This window comes from Gopherus flavomarginatus, chromosome 12 (genome assembly GCF_025201925.1).
Source record: "Gopherus flavomarginatus isolate rGopFla2 chromosome 12, rGopFla2.mat.asm, whole genome shotgun sequence".
NCBI classification, from domain to species: Eukaryota; Metazoa; Chordata; order Testudines; family Testudinidae; genus Gopherus; species Gopherus flavomarginatus.
This window is the reverse complement of record NC_066628.1, coordinates 42,157,213-42,167,397: the sequence shown is the minus strand read 5'-3', so window position 1 is coordinate 42,167,397 and position 10,185 is coordinate 42,157,213. Positions and strand designations below refer to the sequence as shown.

At 45.9% G+C, this 10,185-nt stretch overlaps 1 protein-coding gene across 1 annotated transcript; it reads left to right on the top strand.

Annotated features, from left to right (window-relative positions):
* The first annotated feature begins 2,332 nt into the window (after positions 1-2,332).
* Positions 2,333-5,041, top strand: LOC127032184 (60S ribosomal protein L6-like). The gene is made up of 3 exons (XM_050919188.1): positions 2,333-2,452; positions 3,684-3,734; positions 4,557-5,041. Exons 1-3 carry the CDS (start codon positions 2,333-2,335, stop codon positions 4,992-4,994), a joined length of 609 nt encoding a protein of 202 aa, XP_050775145.1. The 3' UTR covers positions 4,995-5,041.
* The last annotated feature ends 5,144 nt before the right edge of the window (positions 5,042-10,185 follow it).

The following is a 10,185-nucleotide window of genomic DNA, read 5'->3' as shown; positions in this document are numbered from 1 at the left end:
TGAAACTCGGCCCCCTCAGTCAAAACCACAATGCTGCCCCAGAGTTTTGCATGGAGGCCAGGGCTGGTTTTAAGCCGATTGCCCGGAATTGGGCCCCGCACCTACGAGGGCCCCGCACCTTAAGCATCTTTTTAATTTGTTTTACTCACCCAGCGGCATTTTGTGTGTGTGTGTGTGTGAGAGTGAGTGAGAGCGCGCGCACATGCGCGCTCTGGGTCTTCAGCGGCATTTCGGTGGCCGGGAGGGGGGGTCCTTCGGTGCCGCAGAAGACCCGGAGTGGACCTCCCGCCGCCGAAGTGCCTCCAAAGCCCTGGACCGCCGCCGGGTATTCAAATCGGGCCCCGCCATGCATAAAGCCAGCCCTGATGGAGGGGACTTTGCTGGGGTGTGAGAGCACGCACCCACCCACATTCAGTGGCACAGTCCCCAGATAGTTCTGTGGAGGCAGGTAAAACAGCTTGAAGCAAGTTCAGCTCCCTTTCAGTCCCCTCCACAGCTCTGGAACAGGGTGACCAGACAGCAAATGTGAAAAATTGGGACAGAGGGTGGGGGATAATAGGAGCCTATATAAGAAAAAGACCCAAAAATCAAGACTGTCCCTATAAAATCGGGACATCTGGTCACCCTACTGAGGAATAACCCAGCCCCGGTGTACCAGAGCAGAGGGAAAACCAGAGAACAGACCAGCACCGTTCAATACTGACTCTGAGCAAAGACTGCCCCTTACTGAACCACCAGTGCTACTACCCTGCAGGCTCCCCGACAATGCCTGACCTGGACAAGCACCTGTGTAGCTTTAAAAATCTGAAGAGGGTCCAGCTTGCTGTGCTAATGCCTGTGCACTCCGAACAGCAGCCTGTAGTGCTAGCTGTTGGGAGGTTTATGCATGAAATCACACATCATCTTTAATACACTCTGAAGGGGCTTGTCTGTTCCTTACACGATCACAGTTTTGGTTCCCTAGATTGTAAAAAGTTTGTCTTCACATGCTGGGCCAAATTCTGCTGTCAGTTATACAGATGTAAATCTGGAATCTTTCCATCAATGCTAATGGAGTTAGTCCAGACTGACACTAGCAACATTTGGAGCAGAATTTGGCCTTCTGCTTAAAACCAGGGGACTTTTATTGTTCACTGTCTAAATGCCTTGGAGGATCATAAACTAGTTTGTGGCTATTTTCCTTTACAAACCAAACCCCTTACAAACGTTGGCTCAACTCTCCTATGAGTTCTCACTCAATTGGCAGCCTCCACATGCAAGTGAAAGCAATAAAATATAATTGAAAAGCTGCCACTTTTCTAATTAAAACTCAACCCAAAAGGGCTTTGCCACAGAGGTGTTTCAACACCTGTGGCAAAAATGAATCCATTAAAACAAAATCCACCTTTCCTTCTTTCCTCCCTGCCCTGAAATAGATAGATAAAATAGGCGGTGGCAGAAGTTAATAAAACTCACAAGTATTTTGGGACTGCTGCTGCTTTGCATATTTAGTAAGTAACATGCTAATTTGAAAGATCTGGGTTTACAGAAGAAGAAAGTGAGTGTCAAGAACTACTGACCAACTTAAAAATTAAACCAGAAAAGGTTTGCTAGAAGCCAGTATCAACAGGAAGCCTGAGGTGTGTTGACAGGCCTGGCGCCTGCTGCTGATTTCCAGGAAGGCAGCTGGCAAACATAATTGAAAATTACGTTCCTGCTTGCTGCATTACGGGTTGGCATCGGTAACCAGTTCTACTTGGAGCTGCTGCCTAAGGTGGATGGGTGGTGTTTATATAGAAAATAAGTTTCCGGCTAGTAGATACAAAAGCAAAGGGCAGAGGCGTACAGGGCTTTTCCAAATTACTACTGTGGGCTGGTGCAAAGGGTGTAAATTACACCTCTCCCAACGCCTGCACGTCTGATGCCGCTATTGTAGAGACCCTCCGTGTAATATCTCTGCATCTCACAGTCTTTAATGTAGCCATCCTCCCAGCACCCCTGTGAGGTAGGGCAGTGCTAATATTCTCATTTTACAGATGGAAGACAGAGTCACGGAGAGATTACTGACCAGATACTGAAAGGTATTTAGGTGCCTACTTCGCATTGGCTCACCCACTTTGCAGACCATTCCCTCTGGCACTGCAGTAGGGAGAAATGTAGGACTTCAGCTGCAATGGTGTAGCCATGATTTACACTATGGCAGTGTGATCGGAGCCAGTGCAGCTTGCCCTGTTTGACATGAAGGTAAACGACACTGGTGAAGACCAGCGTACACTTGTATAAATTGTGCCTGAACTTGGGGTTTGCATTAGTGCAAGGACAACAGTGACTGAAACATAGATACGATCAGACAATGGTACTGAAAGCAGCTATGTTGGCACATTTCATTGAAGATTCACTTAAGTCACCCAGCCCAGGCCAGTCGCTCAGCCTGTTTGGGCGTAAGAGCAGCTCCACAGCAGCTGATCATGTTGTAGGCCTGTCACTTTGACTTCACTTATGGGCTGACATGCACTTTTTGCTGTTTCTCTTTGTGCACCAAGCTGCTGTACTTGCAACATAACTTACATGAAGTTTAGCCTGGACTGGAACTGCCACTACATCTAGCCATCAAATGACCACTGTGATAATACCATTATCGCAGAACCATGTGATGGCCAATTAGCATGAATTTCACATGAGTTCCTTCTGGGATTCAGTGTCTCTTGTGTGCTGCTCAGACAGCACAGCCAATTGTTGCTATAGGCCCTTTCAGTAGTTCCTTTGCCTTCCAGTAATGGGAGAGAATAACTAAGAGGAAACTACAGCATGTCATGGGATATTCCAGTATCTAAGACTCACAATTACACATTGAACAGCTTTCGAGGGACCAGTGGCTGCTGAGCAAACTTGTGACTGCTGTGTACCCAAGACAAGTATTGCTTGCAGGCAAATCTCAGTGCAGAGTAGTCTTCTTAGAAGACAGTGCTACAAAATGTTTTATTGTATTCTGTGTGCATAGAACACTACCCTATTTAATATGGGGCAGGAAAGGTGGGTTGGTGGCTGATTCTTTGAATGATTCCCCAAGGGCTGAGTGGTCTGCAGGAACCAGAAGAGAATCCAGAACCTCTTGATCTGAAGAATAAATAAAACTTTAGCCATGGTGTAGCCACTAGAGGGGGACAAAGAGCTATACAGAATGTGGGTTACATACAGGATACTGAGCTAATGGCAAAACTACTAACTCCTCAGGAGTTTGCAAATTCGATTATACAGTGCAATGTAATATTTTACCAGTACAAGAGGGGTTGATAGGAAAGTATACATAAGTCATACATGCGATGTGGCAGTGAAAATAGCCAATGCAATTTGGGGAGAGACTTCTGGGCCAGGAGAGACTGGGAGGTGAAGGTGAAACGCTGATGGGTTCCTCCGCCTCTTCCTTCTTCCACGTTGGCTGCATTCCCCCGGATGGGGCCCGTCATTGCACAGCTGGGTCTCGCCAAGACAGACCCTGCACAGGACATGCTGCAAAGGCAGAGTAACTACAGCCCAGAACAGCACTACTTGTTATAATATGTCTGTTTCTGCTAGAGCCCAAAATCTCCAAAGTGTGAACTCACACTCCTGGTCCAACAAGATCACAGTCTAAAGACAGACAGAGGGTAGGGGAATGACATACAACATACAGATGTGTGTAGGTGTATTCCCATGTGCTTCAGGGGGCCATCCATCCACAGCAATCCACACGAGCAGAAAAATGGGCAATTACGGTAAGTAGGCACCTGAACGATGCCCTGCCACTACAGCACTTTTACAATGTGCATTCAGACACTACCCTCTGTCAACAAGTCCCAGCCGTATCCAGCACGTACCGTAACACAACACTCTATCTCTCTCTAATGTGAAATCTTAATTCCAACCTCATGGGAAAATAACATCAGACCATTCAACAGTCTGTGGCTGTCTAACAGACAGGCATATTATGGGTGTTAACAGTGGCGTTCAGGTTCAGCCCCCCTCCTGCTCCACACTCTGCCCACCTCCTTTGTTGATGGTATCCATTTACCCATGCACGTCTAAAGCTACAGTCTAAGTAAATCATAAGATATTTCTTCCCTGTGCTGGCATGTAGTCCACTGTCCAAGGCACGATCTAGCACTCTGGCACCATTTTAAAAGTCTGTGCTTCCAAAGGACTTTTTAAATCCCTTTCCACTTTCATTTTAAAGCAGCCCCTTTTGGATTTTATCTGCAGCTGCAGCGGCTCAAGAATTACAGCTTTTCTCGGCCTTGATCATCCCTCCATTTAGCTGGAAATGAAGTAGCAGCTTCTGTTGTTAATATGATGGCGCAGGGATTTTTTTTTTTTTTTTTTTTTTTTTTTTTTTTTGCATGCAGGAACGAGCCATCTTAATGCCCATTAGAAGAAACCTGCAAAAATATATGCTGTTGTAAGGCACCAACCATACCGCAGAGCTGGGTTAATCAGGAAGGAGGCAGGCTGCAATCAGATGACTTTCTCTAGCTTGCAGGCAGCAGGGGACCGGTAACAGTTATGGGCGAGAAAAGAACAGCCCAGTTGCAGACATGTAGCTATGTCCAGGAACTGTTCTGATCATTCTCACTGGTCGCCACAGAGGCAAGCGTGTGGTCTTCCTGAAGCAGCTTGCTAGTGGCCTGTTGCTTGTAACGGGACCCTTGGCTATCAATCGTGTCCCTCTGCGCAGGACTCACCAGAAATTCGTTATTGCCACATCTAGCAAGGTTGATATCTCTGAGGTGAAACTTCCAAAACATCTCACCGATGCCTACGTCAAGAAGAAGAGGCTGCGTAAGCCCAAACATCAAGAAGGCGAGATCTTTGACACTGAGAAAGAAAAATATGAGATAACAGACCAACGCAAGGCAGACCAGAAGACAGTGGACTCACAAATCCTGTCAAGAATCAAGAAGGTGCCTCAGCTCCGTGGCTACCTGCGTTCTGTATTTTATCTCTCCAATGGAGTTTATCCTCACAAATTGGTGTTCTAAATTTTCTGGAAACACATTAAAATTGGGGAAATACTGAAAAAAAAAAATTAGTTGCACATCAAAAGCGAAGGGCTAATGGTTTTAGGCATGGTGGCAACCTCTCTTGGCCTTAAGCCAGTAAGAAGCATTTACCTTTGCCATAGTGCTTCTGTAAAGACAGTATTTTGACTGCCAATTGATGTTCTGTCACGCACAGCCAGACGATATCCAGGGACCCCAAGGCTAATTTCACAAAGAATCAGTAATCTCCACTGAAACTACAGTCTCAACAGGATTTCAGCTTGGAACCTGAAAGGGAGGCCCTGTCTGCAAATCAAATGGCCCATGCTGTAACAATTAACCTCATCCAGCGCACACTAGATGCAAAGTTTCATCTCTCTTAAATGGCAACGCTCAAACAAATTAGGACACGATTTAAATTGCCATATATTCGCTAAAGCGACAGCTACAGTGGTATATTGGAGGCACGGTAAGTTAAGCTAGTGTAGCTGATCAAGGACATTATTTGAACAAGCAAGAGCGTGAACAGCTAAATCGATGTCAAGGACATTCTGTTTTTTTAAGACAGCAAGCAAGTCTTTGAAAGGCAAAGACTTTTGATTGGAGGAATGAAATCACTGAAAGCCAGCTGTGTATCTCTCACCAACATAAGTTGGTTCAATAAACAATATTCCCTCGCCCACCTTTTCTCACTAAGTGTCTTTCAATGTTCATTGCGGGTAAAACAGTTATTGACAGAAAAGGCTATTTTCTAGTATGTGATCAAACTGAATGAGAGAGATAGGCATCCAATGCTGGCTCTTCCACCCATTGCCAATCCATTTCTTCCCCAAGGATCACAGCTGGAGGCCAGGACACCTGCGTCCAGAGCCAGCCCTGCCACTAATTCAGTAGTGCTCTGATCCCATGTCCAATTACCCTCAATGGAAAAGCTCCCATTGACTTTAATAAGCATTGGCTGAAACCTTGGCTATGTCATTTGACCACTCTTGTGCTTCAGTTTTTCCATCTGTAAAATGGACATAATACCTGTCTCCTTGGTGTGCAGCAATTTAATAAATTGGCCGGCTCAACCCTTATTCATAAGCATAGTGCACATATGAGGCATCTCAATGACTTCATTGGGACACCTCATATGGTCATGAGTTGGAATTGCTGGATGCAGTGTTTATGAAGCATGTTGAGCTGCTATGATGCTAGGTGCTGAATGACTGTTAGAAAGGCAACGGCTGGGCCAACCGTTAACGAAGATTATACAGCTTCCATCCATGCGTAACCCCTGGGAAAACATGCGCAGTATAATCCTCAAATCCCCTGCCACACCATGGAGCAGGTTCTGCCACCCAGCCTCATCGCGACTAGGCTGTTGGGCTGAGTAGCTGCAGAATAAGGTGCTGCTCAATGGGCCTTTAGGAGCCTGACTCTGACCCAGGTATAGCACACCCCTGCATTTCCCTAGCAGTTGTTCTAGGGCAATAGTTTACAGCCTGTGGTTTGCAGACCCCCGCCCCCCGCGGGGGCGGGGACGGGTTGCAGACCATGTCTAAGATTTCCAAAGGGGGTGTGTGTGTGTCCATGCTGCCATTTGACATGGGGGGGGCAAAGGGGGGAGCCACAAATTTTAAAAAAATTGTTGAAACCACAGTTCTAGGGCACTGGGCCCCAAACTGTGGGGGGGGCATTACCGTCCCCCGCCCCAGGAGGGGCAAGGGCTAGTGCACCTCCCAGCCTGGCTCCAGCCAGACTTGGGCTCCACCGTCCCAGCCCTGCTCCCGGCTCTGGCCCAGGCCCTGCTCTCAGCCATGGTTCTGCTCTTGGCCACGGCGCCACTACTGGCCTGTGGTGCGGGGGCAGGGACACATTCTATTACTGGTAAGGGCGGGGTTAGAGAGGAAAAGTTTGGGGACCCCTGTTGTAGGGAAAGGTGACCTAATCCTCGTATGACCCAAAACTGAATGGCTCCACCATCCTGGTCACGTGAGCCGCCTGGCTCGCCCCCTGTGGTAGGATGGCAAAATCAGAACAGTACCATGGTTCTAAAGGGAGGGCTGACGTTCGGGGTTGTGCATGTTTAGTGCTGACTCAGCAAAATAGAAGCAGTTTCTATCTGTGGCTGTCATCCATGGTATGTCTAGCAGAGAGCAGCAGATGATGTAAATGAAAACAGACAACCTGGAATTTAGGTTTATGTCATACACCACTTCTGAGTCATAAGAATGCAAGACTGTTTCCACACCCTAATTGAGTGGCTCTGCTTTCCCATTATGTAACGCCAAATTCCTGGTTAAAAATCATCTTTTTAGCTGGCTGGAAGAAGCTTCTCACTTTATAGCTCAGCACAATTCAATAGTGATTTATGTCTCCCTATAACATGTAGTGTGGTAGGACCCAGAGGGCTCATACAGGTCTAGAATGCACAGTGCTAGGCACGGTACAAACGTATAATAGCTGACAGTCCCTGCCCCGATGAGCACACTTTTTGAAATTATTTAGTAATTTTAAATTATTAGTCTTTGGCTTGCCAGTCTCAATAAAATTTCATGGCCTAGTCTGTCCTCTTCAAATCTAGCCTAGCTATAACTTGCCGGGGAAGGGACAAAACCCAAATTCTTTCTCATTGACCTAAGTGAATTTCAAAAGACATGAGAGCAGTCAGTACAATGTATGCCCTAGGTACGGCTGGCTGGAAACAGATTTGCTGGAAATTTTCAAGCTTTCACAAATTGATCTTGCTCTGCATGGGGCTGAAACTGAGACCTTTTGTCATGGAGAAGCAAGAGCAAGAACCATTATAGCCAATAGCTTCCTGGTTAGGCCACTCACTTGGAATGCAGGTGACCAGGGTCAATTTGCTGCTCTGAGTCAAGCAGGTCCCAGGTGAGTGCTCTAATCACCAGGCTATTAGCTATTCCATTTGCTCTCTTTTCCTCCCTCTCCTTCCCCACCTTTCTCGATTCCATCCTGGACCTCAGAAACCTTTCTAGACAAAAGGTTTGTTGCACATGACCTGTTTCCAAAAACATTTTTTGTTGCAACAAATTGGCAAGTTTGGTCGAAAAATTACACACCCACTCTAGTGCTGGTCTTTCCTAGGAAATGTAGATGTAGCTTGTCACGCGTTAATGTTCTCACGTCACCACCATGCGACTGTGGACTCAAAGGTTATGAGGTAAGGCTCCCCCCGCCCTCCCCCTCCCAAAAAAGTGACCGATGCCTTAATATTTAGGAGCACAATTTTCAGACCACTCCGAGCAGCTGCCCACCGAAAATCAAGCCCTTTTACAGTGGCCAATTTGGAACTCCAAACCCCTAATATCTTTTCAAAATATTGAATGATAATCATTTCTCCCTGTGCATTTGCAGAGACTTGAAGGGCCTTGTGGTATCTTCACCCATAATTCTACCCCCGTGTGATGCTGATGGCATCAGTGGAGGTACTCAGCATTTACTCCAGCATGAGAGCAGAATGTAGAGCAGGGTGAAAGCAATGCATTTGAACTAGTCTGAAAACCGGTGTGAGATCTGAAGCACGTCCCATGTATCTACTGCCATCTAAAGCGAACCAGGGCTGCTGTGACCATGCCATGTTGCCAATCAACAGTAGCTTGCATATCAGGTCCTCTATTGTAAAAGAGTAGCACATGAGCACGTTAAGTCCTGTCCCTAAACCTTCTGTCTATTGCTCAATCCATAAGTTACTGGTCATCTGCAAAGCTGTCTCCTTAGGCCCCTAGGCTTGCAAGTCATGGTAATTTGATCACTATTGTAGATGAGAAAGAACAAATTTAAAAGTTTATTAGAAAATGTTTAAAAATAAACGATACAGAGAGTTTGAAAAGTCAGTTATTGATCATCGGGGGTAGCATGCAGAGTATAGGGGGATGCTAGTAGTTTGGTATTGAACGGCACATAGCATATACAGTCTGCCGTGTTCCCAATGCGGGGTGTACGGTGGGTGAGATCAAGATACAGTCAGGAAGCAGTGGGGGTACATTGCTCATACATACAGGTTACAGACAGTCATGGGTAAAGATAAGTGGGCTGGGTAATGGGGATAGGATGACCTTCACATGGTGGAGTTCGGTTGGGTGGGTTCAGGGCTCAGGGGATAAAGTCCAGCAGGGGAGGTCCAGAAGTTTCCTCCCCCTCGTGGGTTCACAGAGTCACACCGGCTCCCACTCGGTATTGGCGGTGGACGGTGATGTGCTCTGTCTAAATGTCTCTAGACCATCGCATAGTGTCCGAGACCATTAGGCGTCTCATAAGCCGCTTGATCTTAGCTCACAGAGAGCCAAGAAGCGATACTAAGATAAAGAAGAAAACTAGGCTCCCTTAAAAAGAACAGGAGTACTTGTGGCACCTTAGAGACTAACAAATTTATCTGAGCATAAGTTTCATGGGCTACAGCCCACTTCTTCAGATGCATAGAATGGAACATATAGTAAGCAGATTAGTAAGGCTCCCTTAGCTTTTTCTCAGTCTGTCATGGCAAGAGGGACATTTTTTTATTTGTTGATTGTACTACTACTGGGATAGTGGAAAGTATAGGGGTTATAAACAGATTGCAGTATACCAGGCCTGTTTGTTTTTCCCGGGGGTAGTAGGGAGCGAGTGTTAGGATCCGTACTGAGGAACACAAAGAACTTAGGATGTGTATCTACTTCATTAGAGCAGCCAGGTGGTTTATTTAAGTAACTTTCAGTCCCCTGTAAAAATTGGGTATTTTGGAAAGTAGCTTCATGAGCAAAGGTAGTCTGGTATTACGTAATTGCAGCGGCAAGTGTTTTATGGACAGGGGTATTTTCATGTGATTTACTTGAGGTATGGAGCTGAGACTAACTGAAGAGGGGCCCTCAGAGATGTGCTATATTTTGGGTCGTTTCTTCAGGACCAATGATAACTACTAATAGACCTTCAAGTGTATGGGCTGAAAAAAGACCATTCTACTCTCTGACACACTAAAGCAAATATACAGCTGAGAGCAGAAAAATTTAAAAGTTTATTAAACATTAAGAAGAACAGACAAAAAGATCTGGGCTGAACAGCATACAGGATGCAATCCAATTCATGACATACATTTAATTTGATCTTATAAACTTGTATTTAAACAGATGCTGTCTTGTGGTGTTGCCCAAAATACAATGGTTGATCACTTGTAATTTTTAAGTATTTTTTCCAAGTTTTAAAAAAC

Bases quoted from the DNA above. Each gene is read 5' to 3' on its own strand.
- LOC127032184 (XM_050919188.1), top strand. From the start codon at position 2,333: ATGGTACTGAAAGCAGCTATGTTGGCACATTTCATTGAAGATTCACTT. The intron at 2,453-3,683 runs GTAGGCCTGTCA...CATGTGCTTCAG, and splicing joins CCACAGCAGCTGATCATGTT to GGGGCCATCCATCCACAGCA. The intron at 3,735-4,556 runs GTAAGTAGGCAC...GCAGACATGTAG, and splicing joins CAGAAAAATGGGCAATTACG to CTATGTCCAGGAACTGTTCT.